Source organism: Argiope bruennichi, chromosome X1 (assembly GCF_947563725.1).
Source record: "Argiope bruennichi chromosome X1, qqArgBrue1.1, whole genome shotgun sequence".
Lineage (NCBI taxonomy): Eukaryota > Metazoa > Arthropoda > Arachnida > Araneae > Araneidae > Argiope > Argiope bruennichi.
The window spans coordinates 28236604-28251617 of NC_079162.1; the positions used below are offsets into that span (position 1 = coordinate 28236604).

The 15014-nt window shown below is 28.2% G+C and overlaps 1 protein-coding gene across 1 annotated transcript in view; it reads right to left on the minus strand.

Annotated features, from left to right (window-relative positions):
- Positions 1-7108: 7108 nt before the first annotated feature.
- The window catches only part of LOC129959492 (uncharacterized), a 50486-nt gene continuing 42580 nt past the window's right edge, over positions 7109-15014 (minus strand). The window contains exons 3-4 of the mRNA XM_056072346.1: positions 12943-13102; positions 7109-7487 (exon numbers count right to left, since the gene is read on the minus strand). Of these exons, the coding sequence (XP_055928321.1) occupies positions 7392-7487; positions 12943-13102 (256 nt within the window). The 3' untranslated portion in view covers positions 7109-7391. The remainder of the gene's footprint in view (positions 7488-12942; positions 13103-15014) is intronic.

The window sequence follows — 15014 nt, forward strand, 5'->3', positions numbered from 1 at the left end:
GAAAGATTAACTTTCTAGAAAAACGTCAATTTTATTATCATTCTGCTAGCAAATCGGCACAAAAGCAAGTGAAAAGTATTGGTACTCAAGTTTCAGAAAGAATCAAGCTTTGTTTCTAAAAACTGTCTTTGAAATCTAATAGCTTTATAACTCAGCTTTCGATTGATTTTACTTTTTAGTTGTAATGTCTGGCTATTAATCCTCCATTCTCCAATCAGTTTCATTTTTTACCATTGAGATGTATCCCAGAGAGCTGACTCATTTTTACTATATTTATAAACTACTTATTTGATTCAGTAGAGTAAATTAGACCTTTTCTTTTAAATTGCTTTTATTTTATTTTCAGTGCAAAAATAAAATACCGCTTTCATTTTAATGTCTTGTAAGCTGGAAAAGATCTGTGAAGGAATCAGTTCTCTTTAGGATGAATGTGTGTGTTTTCAAGGTGAAAGATGTCCTCCTATTTGAAATATTTCACGTATAGCATAATTCAATAAATTTTTGATTTGAACCCATGATTTGTAATATAAACAGTGTTTTTCTCATTAGAGTGACTATGCAAATCATTATTCTTTACACAAATTTTAGATTAAGAGTTACTACAGCTTGCACGTCGTCATAAACACCGATTTACAGATGGACAAAAGTGAAAAATATTTGCATGATAAAGATTAAAAAGCAAAATGTTAAAAGGTTTACCACCTTAAATCTTGATGTAAAAACTATATGGCCAATGATAATGAAATATATATTAGTGATACATGTATCATGTAGTTTGAGATACCTTGCTATATTACCTTCATTCATTTTCTAAATCAGTGCAAATATTTTTCAAATATACATTTCAAATTAAAATTTTTCGTGGTTTCCTTAATGTAAAAGAAAGAAAATTTATTTAAAATAGACAAAAAATTGACTTGCATATTTAATGAATCGACGGCAATAAAATTGAAAGAAATAAAAGCGCTGATGACGGATGTGTTTTAGTTTCACTCTTTTCTAATAATAAAAAAGAATGTAGAAACAAGCACAGAAACTTACGACAACTTTTGACGGAACTGCTGTATATTTGAGCCGCTAGAATTCACGCGTTATGATATATATATTTTATTTGCATTGTAACAAATATTCGACAGAATATGATGAGGTAGCATTTTTTTCAGAGCGGCTACCTCTCTCTTCTGCCGCCTTTGAGCCTGCATGTTTCGCAGAACTGGGTCTGTAATCATTCATTATTCCAAATTTTTGAGGAATAATAAAATAACTTTGAGCAATTGAATTTCCTGAATACGCCATGTTCTAAATGTATTACTAAAAATTAAAAAAAAAAAAAGGAAAATTGAGGTTTATCTAATTTGAAATTCTTTTTGCAAATGATACTGACTGAATTACCTCTTGGGTCATTTGCATTTATGGTGCTGTTCACTATAGATTCGCAGAAATATCAGTAACTGCTATTGTCAAATTAAGGAAACTAGAAATTTGTACAGCTACATAACATTAAATAAATAAAAGAAGAATGGAAAACAACCATAAGACTGATATATTGTCGATTTTTACTTCTCATCATCACTACAAAATCCAAATATGTGTGTTCTTGATATGTCTGATATGCTTCCCATATGTCTTAGAAAGATATGACTTTCTTACGAATAAATATCAGTTCTTAGTACGAATTTTAATATTCTTTTCTTTTATAATGTTAGTTTCTTCTTTAAGTTAGAAAACACACTTACTTGAAGTATCATACTAGATGCAGAAATATTTAAGAGCTTCTTATAGAGCTGGTAATAAGCATTTCTACTTTTAATCCAACATTCCATTTTATTATATAAATAATTATATTTTTTCTTTAACAATTCTATGTTATCAGTCATAATTATATTAATTTGAAAGTGATGAACAGAAATATGAATCTAAAAATATGTCGTTTCGAATTCAGAATAGCCTATAATAACTTTCAAGTATCTTTTACTTTTTTATAGCTAAATATTTTTTGGATATTTTTATCTTCGGATTACTTTTAAACAAAAAGAAAATTATCATTATTGTCAGTAATCAATACCACATTTAACCCTTCTATTGATTCTTTCAACAATTAAAAAATTTTCTTGTTCGTTGACGCGACTTTAAAAACATTTTACACTACCTTTTCAAATTAATATTTTCTACAGTTTAACAAAATTTTGAAAGTTACAGATATTTCGTATTATATCGAGAAAAAAAATATTAAAAAGAATTGAGGATGCAAAATATCAATTTCCTGAACTCGAAGTCGGATGTGGATCGGATTTTATACAAGACAGCAAGAAAAATAATTAGCATATGATAAAAAATTATTATAATATGTATATGCTATGCTATTTAGCATATGCTATTATATAATTACTTCACTTCATTGCTAGAGCCATTGGAATGAAATAAATTGAATCTTCTATTAACTTATCAAAATGAAATAGAATTAAAATTAATTAAAATCCTATGGATCCATTTTTTTATTTAAACTAAGCATTCATTTTTTATATCATTAATTAGTGATGAAGCAATATATTTCATGTGTGCAGTGGTTATCTATTATTAGAAATGCAATATCTAAGCAACCACTATCATTATTTCAAAATTTGTCGCATTTGTTCAGATTTTCATATTAATAATTCGTTAATCTGGACTCTTTGCAAATTATAGTTTTCACCAATAACTTCAGCTTAAAAATTCAGTGTTATATTTTGAAGCTTCTAAGTAAGTGGAAAATCAAAACTAGTCACTCTTTCGTGCACCGACTATCACATTTTCGCATAGTAGACATACAACAATGCTATACAGTCAACCTTTCAATACCTATCAGAAAACAATAATTTTCTATTCTGATAACAGTCTGCATACAACACAGTTTAAGAACTGTGATAACCTTCCTACAAGACAGTACGGCCTCTAGTCTGGTGGTAAAATTCTGTCTTCAAGAACCGCTAAATCTGACTACGAGGAAACAGGCAACTTCCGACTCTTGTGATATTGTTGTTTGGAAGAGTGACAAGTGGTCCTTATTCAAGTGTTCTTCTCTTCATCTGACCACTGTTCAAAATGGCGAGGTTCATTTTCAAATAGCCCTCTAATTTTACCCTCTAATTTAATATCTTTCAAATAACACGAATTTTTTAGACGATTTTGATTGTGGAAAATGGCCTGATTTCTGCTGGTAGAGTCTTAATACAACTTTTATAAAAGAAATAGAATAATAGTCTAGAATAGAATAATAGAATAGATAGAATAATAATCTAAAGAAATATTATATAAATTCAGATAAATCATCTTGCATCAACACCAAACTGTCTTTTCTCATCATGATTACGATTGCTCTCATGATCATGACTTTCAATTTAGTACTAATTATGACAAACTTATTTTCCTTCAGCATTTATAAAAACAATGAATGCTTGTTGTTTTTTTAATAAATGAATGAAAATCGAGAGGAATTCTTATTTTTATAAGTCTTTAGTTTCAATTTTGCTTTGAAAATTTTATATATTTCTTTAGTAAACAACGAATTAAGTTTAAAAACATTCCTGTGCTTTCAGTTTATTTAGTTTGTAAACAAATGTTTTAGTTTTCAATTGTGATACAAAAATATGCATCCTTAAAAAAATAAAAAATAAATGTGAAGAAATTTTCTGTTAAATGATGGCTAAATATTTCTAATAAAATGGGAGATTTAGTCGGAACTTTTCTATGTAAAAAAGCGTGCATGTAGAGCGTCATTTTGTCGTCATAAAATATAAAACTTTTTATTTGGTATTCCAGCATATGAATCTCATTCAGACTGCATGATGCTCTAAGATTTATTTTCTTAAAATCTTTCCTCTATCTTGTAAATCAAAGCTAAATCTTAACTCAACAAATCAAACCAAATGAAAATAATTTATACCTCGAAATGAAAATTAGCTCAAGAATAAATTTTTCTTATAAGCAAATCTAATATTAAGCGGAAATTGCAAGAAAAAAAATTGAAGAGAATTTGAAATTGATTTGTGATATTTATATAATATCACTGTCACATGACATATATAACTGTGAGTGCCATCTGCTTTTTAATTACACTTTACTTTAAGCAGTGGTGCCATGCTATGCCCTTTTCTTTTCTACAAGAAATGCAAATGATTCCAACATGAAATTCATATTATGCATTTGATTTGCATCACGTATGCATGAAATAAGTTCATTATCGATTGGTGAATCAATTTTTTTTATATTTGTATTAATCTTTGGGATAGTACATATGCCTTGTTCTTCCCCGATATATGACAGTGTATACCAATTATCGGTAATCACAGTTACAACTGATTCATATAAAGCCAATATTATTTTTTTAAATAATCGCGAATACTAACAAAGACGTTTTTCAATAATTTACATGTGATATGATACAATAAAATATTTTAAAATGCAAATGGAAAGCAATGGGACTCAGCAATTTCTCTTTAGAGAATATTTAGGAAAAATAGCATTTTATTTAGCTAGTTATTTTTTTTAATCATGTTCGAACGAACCGAAAATAAATAGTTTTATTCTCCAGCCAACGTTACAGCCTGTTAAAAACTGTCCATTTTAAATCTGTAAGCAAACTTGAAAATGTATATATACCAGTGTCAAGTACTAACTATTTGGCATTTATGTCTTTTATATTTTCTTTTATTTTTTGCTGAATGTGACGTTTTGATTCTCCCCTGAAGAAATTTTATATGATTAGAAAAAGTATGTGTTTATTAAATTACAGTTTAAAAATTAAAAATTCGTAGAAGATATTGTTATAATACTTTATAACTGTGTGACATTAAAAACAGAAGACAAAAACAACGGCGTTTTTCAACTGCCCATTATCTTATGCTAGAATGTGACATCAGATAATAGTTTCTCTTAATTTTTCAATGGATTTCGAAATAAAATTGGCTAAGAGTATTTTAATGTATATCGAGTAAGGCTGAATTGACTCTATTATGATCTGATTGTACAAAATAATGATTTTTCAGTTTTAAAATCTCCATATATCTTCGTTTTTAACGTGGCAGACAGCAAAAGAAGAACATTTTCAAGTGTTTTTCCGATTAAACATAATGTTGTAATTCTGGGTTCATTTGAACAAAAAGTATAAGATAACGCAGAATAGCTGGTACGGCTCATTTAAATATTCTCTTTGTAAATGTTTAAGTATGGATAATGTGAATTTTCAAAGTCTTTAATGTCAACACTGGAAGAAAGAGAGGCTTTTAGAGAGAAAAAGGAGATTAGAGACAGAATTAAGGCCATTAATAAAAATATGATATTTTGCTGCTTACAGCTTCAGACATCACTCAAATTAGTCTGATGAGTGTAATTTCATAATTACATTAAAATTAACCAAGAATATTCCAAAGATTACACTAAGCAGAGTAATTTTTTTAAACTTATGCTCGGTACAAAAATGGTATAAGGGAATGTCCAGTTGTCTCCTTTCCAAAACTGATTAGTAATAATTGGTACAAGATCGCGGCGAACTGAGCATTGATGCACTCTATGATAAAACTCAATGCAAAGCATAAAAAAAAGTGAATGACCTGATTGTATTTCTTGTCAAAATGTTTGTAATAAGTTTCATACTCGAAATTCCGCCAGAGAAGTCAATACTATGATTTTTTTAAGGTATGGAATTCGCATTTCATCTAATTTTATTTATAAAGGCAAACTATAATCAGGTACAGTCAATCAAGTTTCCTTCTCTCATGTCCAATAACAACTTAGAGTTGATGTGAGTAGATGTATAAAGATCGAGAGAGAGAAACTCATGGAAAATGGCAGTGGGCAAACTGAAGGAAAAGAAAATATGAAAAAGGTTGATTTTCCTGAACTGTTAAATGAAATCTATCACAAAATAACAGCTTCAAATATAATGAGTAGTTTTAAATCAATGGAAATTTATTATTGTGAAACAAATTAAAGGAGTAAAACAAGCAAATAGGAATGCCTTCTGTGAAAAATATATTCATACCAGATGATCTTATATGCTAATGCAAAAACACAATTATGTGTAATAACACAAAGTAACTAATAGGATATTTATCAGATTTATTCATTTCCTCTATGCAAATAAATTGATAGTATCTGAAACTCTCTCAGGCAGTCTACTGTAGAGACAGAGATCAGAGTCACTTTCACTTGCAATAAAAGTGTTAAATTAAAAAAAATAACCATGAAATTAGCAAGTAAATATTTTTAATTAACACAAAAACAACACATCAGCTAAAATTATTATCTTTTGCTCTTTACTATTTCTAAATATTACTGAGAATATACTCATTTACTCCGAAAACTATTTTTGTATTTAAAGAAGAGATTAATTTCATAAAGTTTTATATACCAGTTTAAAGAGTAAAATGCACTGAACATTTTTATATATTACAACAGTACAAAAATCAAAAGCTGGTACCTTTTTACTCCACCTAATATTACTCCTTTTTTTAAACAGTCTTATCATATACAAGACAATGGTCAAAAGTTTTTGATTAAACACTAATACTGAAGTTCTTTGTTGGTTTGAAAGAGATAAAACGTACTTATTTTTTCAGAGTCTGTTTTCAAAAAGAATATTGTCAAGTGTTTTTAACTAAATCTTATACTGATATTCTCTATTGGTTTGGAAAAAAAATATTTGTTTCCACAAAATTAAATATCCCTATAATCCAGAAGGTGTTCAATTACTCCCTTCATAGAGTATTTTCATGTGTGTGATGAAATTAAAACCAGCAAGGATTCATACAGCTTAATAACTGAGACATAAGAAAATTATTATTTAAAAAAATTACTGCCTTCTTCATAAATTTATAACAGAATTGTCGAATGTGAAGACATAGTGAAAGACCATAATTACTTTTTACATAATTCTGTAAAACAAATTCTATTCCAGGCATGTTGTTTATGTTTACACTTCGTATTAAGTAGATTATTAAATCTGTTCACTAAAAATTAAATATTTACAGTTTTTCATGCATTAAAGTTCTGAGTCAAAGAGTAAAAAAAAGTTGCTCAATATCTGTTGTTTTAGAAAATAACAATATCAACAAAAAAGATATCACAAATGTTGAAACAAAACATTTATTTCGATTTGAATAGCTATTTCCATGATACCACAAGAATGAATAAACATTAAATCATTCATCATTACATGAATTTTCTTTTAAAAAATAAGCATCATATACTTTTACCATTTTGTTAAAAATCACATTTTATAGCCTCAGTATTAAGAAAAACAAAACAGAAACAGCTTAATAAAAATAAATTTAAATGGAAAAATAATCTCGTAGGTGTGATCAAATCATCTGGAGGTTCACTTTCGTCGATGCCGATGTAAATTACACTATTTCTCATACTTGAACACCGGAGTTCTGAATTCTGCGTTCCCACTCTTCGATCAGAGTGCTGCGTCTTCTAGTTTGGTTCAACGCAATTTCCTGCATTTCCTGTAATAAAGATAGGATAATTATTTGCTTATTTATTATATGATAAGGAATTGCAACACGCAATTCAAATAGACAATGAGGCATATTATATATATATATATATTATAAAACAATTAAAATGTAAATTCCCAAAAGTAAAATGAGTAACATTATTGCTTAGGACATTGGGAAAAATCGTGGCTCTACTGTTTCATGCATTTTGGCGAGTGACGCTGAGATAACGCTGTTTTCATAAAAGTAGTAATTCATTTCTTTGCGAAAGTGTTAGAAATATTCACAGTTTTTGTATACCATTAGTGATAAGAGATAATCTTTTATTTAATGTAAACAAAGTTGAAGATAAATAAGAGGTTGTAAAGTTAATGAAAGACGTATCAAAATTATACTTCAAGCTCCTCTTTTCTAAAAAGAAAAGAAGGACTGTAATGCTTTTATTTTATTCTATATAATTTTCTGGATTAGTTCTGCATTTTAGAACTACAAGATCTGCTATCAAGACTTGCTATATTGATCCCCTCCAGTTTTTATTCAGTCTACGCTTATTTCAAAGGCAATGGTGTACTTATGTGTATTGCTAGCGAATGGGATGATCGAAAGACAAGTCAGGCACTGATCCAGAAAGAACTGATACAGCATATACGTAATTTTAATCAGCGATTAATTGAGAGGAACATATTGCTTTATTTTCTGAACTTGCATTTAAAAATCTGAGAGTGCAACTGAGCCACGATTGAGTTAACATATGTGCAAGCATACAAATAACGTGCATCATAGATGGCTAAGATAAGAAAAAATGAACATCTAAGCATGAAACTCATGATGCTTGAGAAAGTCGGAACCTTCCTGAAGAAATAAAAAATAATACTTGTTTTATCCAACTGTGATGATTTATGAAAGAGAAATTCTGAGTATTATAGAGAAACTCCGAGTAGAAAGCAAAATTATAAAGTAGAAGATCATTGCCGAATGGGAACGGAAGCAATTTTATGGAGTTGCTCAGTTGTTGTTCTGTAGAGCTGTTCAGTTTTAACTGATTTGGCTCTAAGTCTGATAAACATTTCAGAGTTTTCAATGAAATGCTTTAGAAACTAAAGACATTTATAGTACACTGGTGTTCTTAAATTAAAATTGTAAGTGGAAAAGCTACAGATATATAAAGCTTATAAATTTCTGATATACTGTATGAACAGTATCTTAAAAAGAAAGTTGTGTGAATGACTCATGTAATATATTTCTTAAAAAACACTGATAATAAATAATTTAATTGTGGTATTTTATAAAATTGGATCAAAATTTTGTAAATATTTCATTTATTTATTGGGTGAGTAATATTCAATGAACAAACGATTTTTAGGTGTTCTCAGAATCCAGAATGAGTTTTTTTAAAGTACATTCATGATGAACTTAATGATCATTTCTTCTTTTTCAAAAATGTACAAAATGCTCTCAACTAGAATATTAATAATTCACACACGTTAGCTGAATATTAATTATTCAAAAACTAATTTAAACATCGTGAATCATTTCGAACCGGTATTTGAGATTTTTTCAATTTCGTAAAACAGCAGTGACTCACATTCACGATTATGGAATAACAAATCTTATCTCAAGAGCACGTTAAAAAAACATGTCTTGTATAACAAATTGTGCTAATTGGTTCTATCAGTGTAATTAAATATCTGAGAATGTTGTTGGAATATGCTTATAAATTTAAGTAACATAGCTTTATTTATTACATTTGGAACATTAAAGTCCCAATAATATTTTAAAGAAATATTTTTCTGAGAGGTTATCTTCCAACTACAATAAAATAAAAACGTGTATAATATAGTATATTATATTCAGATATTATGTAAAAATTAAAAATAATAGCGGATAAGGTATTCAAATAATTAAAATGGTTTGTCAGAAATTTTCAAAGACAGAATATGATCTCACAACATTATCAAAAAATAAAATTTGGGGATTTATGCAAATGTATCTAAAACATGATTTAAAAATTAAAATATAAATAAAGATATGCTATTATCAGAAAAATTTCTATATACGCTGATGATATTTGTGGTATAAATTGAAAATATTATAATATTTAATTATATTTTAAGAGTTTTTCACGTTTTCTTTACCGACTGATTTATTATCATTCAACAGCTGTAATCATTTACTTTGAAATAAAAAAAAAGAAAACAAAAAAATCGCTATAAAAAAGATGTTTAAATATAATAAAAATTGAAAAAATATATACATTGAATATTTTGTTTCAACAATATATAGCTGTATATGAAGTTACATTCTTTGATATGTTTCAGTTAAAATAATTTACTATTCCATTTTCCTGCTGACAAATGTTTGTAATAACCAAAATTAATGGATAATTTATAATGTCGCTATCGTTAAAATGGAAGTTTTACACAAGAAATAACAATAAATTTTTTCGTTTAAGGATATTTATCGACGCCATAATTGCATAATAGACAAAAGATATTTGAAACTGCATGAGTAAATTAAATAGTCATTTGAAATGGCCATGGAGATAATTTGAAATTTCTTTTTATTTAATATGAGTTATATGCCAAGTATTTTTTTTGACACCACACCTGTATCAATGTCTAAAAAAGGGAACCAACCACACCTTTTCAAGAGATTAGTCACGTTTCGAAAGTTCTACTCTTAATAAGAAACAAATGGACTTGAATTAAGTTCGAAGTATATTTGCTATTTTAGAAGCTCATACAGTTAATAGATATTTAGTCGAACGTAGAAAGCATTTGAAATTTATTAATGCTTTCAATGAAGATGTAAAAAATAAATAAATAAAGAGATAGAGGCGTGCATTAAATGAAATTCAATGGAAGGAAAGCTCGAAATGACTTTTTATGAATTGTCTAAATCTTAATACAGTATATATGATACCTTAATATGGGAAAAGTTCTTTTTTTTACCGTTATGAAATTCAATTAAACTTTAGCAAACAGAATAGCAATCACGCCCTAAAGATATATAGTTGAATTAAGATATTTGAGGCGTTCAATATATGCGGTCAAAAGTTGTAGCCGTATATGGACTGGTTATACATGCACTTAAAATTTTATTTTAAAATTAAGTGACCCATTGTTTCGCTTTATGGTATAGAAATGACTTTCATATCCAAAGTTTAATATAGGTTAACTAAGTTTACCTATCTCGTTTTGTTATTAGACCAAAGTTCAAAAAATAATTCAAACCCTGTTTTCTTTGCAATCCAAGTTTTATTTTTTGGCATACTTTTGAAATGAAACTGTATAATGTAGAATAATTGGTTTCTCATATATTTTGGCATATATGCTAAATAATGATTGCAAATACCGAACAAATGTGTGAAAAGGCATTTAAACCTACTCAACTAATGTAGTTATTTATTATTGAAAATCAGGTTGCTTTTCGATACAATATTTCAAGTTATTCTTTCTGTTTCATACATTAGAAATGAAGCGATAGATTTACTAAAGCATGTAATTCAAATTTAAGTACTTTTATGACAATAAAAAAAATAAAAAAACCTCATTGATCCTTGATTTTTTTTAAAGAAAATGAACTGTACAGCATGACACGTATTGGTGGAAGAAATCTATGCAGTTTCATAATGCCAAGTGGCGATAGTTAGTGCGCATCAAAAATCTATTAGAAGGAGGAAAAAAAAAAAAAAAAAAAAAACCATTAAGAGTGATACATGCAAGAATTTGTTGTTTGAGGATTAAAATTCATTTTTTTTTCTTCAGATTCATGATGAGTTCGGTTGCAGATAATGTATAATTACAGCTTAAAATTGAATAACGTTCGTATTTGTTTGTTTTTATATTTCCTTTCCCTGAAGTCTTTCGGCGAATTCTTGTATATCCAAGTGAGTGATTAATGGGGATATTATTTTAGTTTTGCTATCTGACTCTCTGTCTTTAGATTTACAGTTATTTGTGATTGTGAATCAAAATTAAGGCGAGTCCATAAAATGAAGATTTCCAGAGGAGTTTTCATTTTATGGATTCTCCAATTTCTGAGGAGAGTCCATAAAATGAAGATATAACCTTTCAGATTCAATGATTGTGACTGTCAAGTGAAATGACATGTCCTCTGAAATTGATTCTCGATTCAATTCAACTCCTTTTAGACTGATCTTAACTTTTTATTGTTAGAATGGAGTGCACCTGAGAAAATCTTTCTACTGACTTTCTCTGTGGCTACTTTACATTTACAGCAAAAAATACACATCTGTAAAAAAATATTTTTTTCAACGCATATTTGTGTTATGACCCAACGATAGTAACTATTCACTGAATATAATCCTCTGTATAGTAAAATATGCAGAGATTCACTATGAGATTTCGTAAAAATAATTAATGCAATTTTAAAATCTTTTCAAACTATTACCGAAGTTCAAAACATTGATTTTTTTTTTTTTTTGCCTTTTATTTTAGGAATGAAACAGCACTACAGCTATGATTACAACCTTTATCAGAAAACAATTTTAATATTTTAAAAATAAACAAATTATTATAATATACTCAAAAATTCAGATTTTAAATTAATATTTTGAAGCCACAGAAGATTTCGAGATCAGGAAAATGCTACTAAAGATATAAGTAATGCACTTCAAGGCATTAATAAAGGTTTCGGGTTAACCATCGTAAAGTTTAGGAATTTAACTGGTGAAAAAGTAACAAAAATTAACAAATCTTAAAAAAACAGCATGAAAAAAGTAAAATTATCATGCATAGACTTGGTTCACGGCGTAGTTTAAGAAGTGTTAAGTTAGATCAATGTTTTATAAATTCTTATTAATGCTTTATCTAAATATTATTTATTGTTTTATTGCTCGAATATCGGTTTTACTTTTTTATTTTCATGCAACATCTTTCGTGTATTAAATTCTGAAATTATTATCATGTTATATATGAATTGTAATAGAGATTTTTATTCATAAACAGAATGATAAAGAAAAATAAAGTTTTCCAGAGATTAAATAAATATCCATAAATTTGCATCATCTTTTTTTTTTTTTTTTTTTCAGAAATATCAGTTCTTTAGAATTTAAAATGATAAAATAATTTTTCATCGTTTAATCTCAGCGTCCTCTAAATGTTTTGATATAGCAAATGTAAATTCTTCTGTATGTGATGTAACAAAATAACAATAACCTTTTTTGCAACCAAACATATTATTCAATACTTATCACTTTTTTCAAGTATTTTGATCATACTTTTTAACGTATATCAAATACTAAACATTATAGCAAACAGAAAACTTCAGATAGTATTCGAATCACCCGATATCTACTGCGTCATGGTTAAGAACGAAGCGTAGTAAGGATCCTTCCCCACAACAGTTGCTTCATCAACTCAAGTGATAAAACGTCAAAAGACCTTTCGTAACTTATCAGAAAAGCAATTTCGGAGTGATAAGCCAAGAGTTATCGACCTACCTCTTTTTCGATTTCGTTTGGAATTTCTTTGTCATTCTCTAGGAAATCTGGACTGGAGCAGATATCCGTCGAGGAATTTGTATTATGATTCACGTCTTTTGTCTCTGGTGTTAGATCCGTAATTTGTCCGTTCAAACCCAAGAGCCGTGCTCGTTCTTTCCTGCAGAAATTTAATGAAAATTATTAAAAGAAGGATATTTAATTAATAAATGAATGATAAAAATAAGTATATAAATACAAATAAAAATTTATATTAGGGTCAAATGCTATTATTTGATTGAAATATAGGATAATAAATATTTAATTAATTCAAAAGAAATCAATGGCGAAGACTGAAAGCTTTGAAGCTAACAGAGCACACAAATTTTAATATTTCAAACTTAAATTATGTGATGCAATGTAATTTTATAATTAAAAAATAATAGTATTTTTTTGTTGTACATTTACAGTTTTGTGTTGTACAACTGTACAGGATTACAGTTTTTTTTTGTTTTGTTTTTTGAGATTTGTTGCATTAACCTAACATTTTGAAATTACGTGCGGACAGAATTGATCATTTTGTACAGTACTAAAGAGACGAGACTGGACCTGCATCGGTATCCTACTCTCTTAACTTCTAAACTATATCAGACTAAAGAGATAAAAAAACCATCACAGCAATTGATCATTTATGACCCTGGATTTTTTTTATTTGCATATTCTGTTTCATTTTATTTGACTATTTGTGCATAAGAATCGGAATAAAAAAAAGTGTAATGGATGGAGTAGATTGAGTAATCAAAAGTTAGCATATAAAGGAAATTATTTTATGTTCAGAACTGGTTATACTAATAGAAGAATTTTCAGGTTGGGTTGGAATCAATTTAAGCTCACAAGATACAGGTGAAATACACTGAACCACTTTAATTTTTGAAACCATTGTACATCTTGCATGAGGATAAAGGGCATGGAGTCAGAGTAAGACAATGTGCATTTAAATGTTAGATGAGCAATAACTATGATATGTGAATGGATTTGATTATATTTGAAGTTATGTTACATTTTCATTGCATGGATGTGAGATTAAATTGCTTATGGTATGGTAATCCACAGTAATAGACTAATCTTGTATTTTAGACCGAAAATAGTTGATTTTACCGGACATGAAAAGAATACAAAGCTGGATCTTATTCACAACAATGTATTTCTACCTTGCTGTGAATAAGATTCAAGCTTCACATCTGCAATCATGTTTCCATTAAAAAAATCCTCTTTGTTCCTGTGAATATGTGATTTTAACTCATATAATGTTAAAATGAGCAATATGTTGTTTCAGGAACCTCAAGATATGAATTAATAGAGATCTAATAATTAGGGACTCGAATAGATACCTAATAAAGATAAAGAATATGAATGAATGTGATTCTGAAAGTTTCATTGAAAACCAATATTAATGTATTTGCTCATGGCTGATTTGACAATGCATACTGCAAAATTACAAAATGACATCGAGTTCCAATAACTATGCTTCATTACTCTGCATGAGATTACTTCAATTAAATGGAACTCAGATCACAATTAAATAATTGGGAAAAGATACAGGATAAACTTTCTGTCATTAATTACTGATTGATAAGACAGTTTTTATAACGAAGTTTCAAACTTAGTCGAAGAGAAGATATATAACGCTATAGAACCAGTATAAAATCAGGGAACATTGTTGCGAAAGTACGATTGTTTGAAATTGTTGTCTATTGCGTTTGAAAGAGAATATTTCTTATGACAATTTCATTGAGAATGACTACTTTGTTGTGGCATAATTATATATTTTGTTCCCCCTACTTTCAATAAAGAAAGTTTGATGGATGCAAGTGATTGATTTTTCGACTAAAAAACTCTCAAAATCCATTAAAAACTAAAATTAAATATTAAAAAATGGTGGGTCGTACCCTTTAAGTAGGGGGGGGGGTGATATATATAGGCTGCTCTGTAATGGGGGGTGTATTTTGTGACCCTCTCAGTGTCCGATTAAATGCCGTCATTCAGATTACTCTGGATGCGTCTGCACGGCGGAGGTATCTCATTTATGGTTA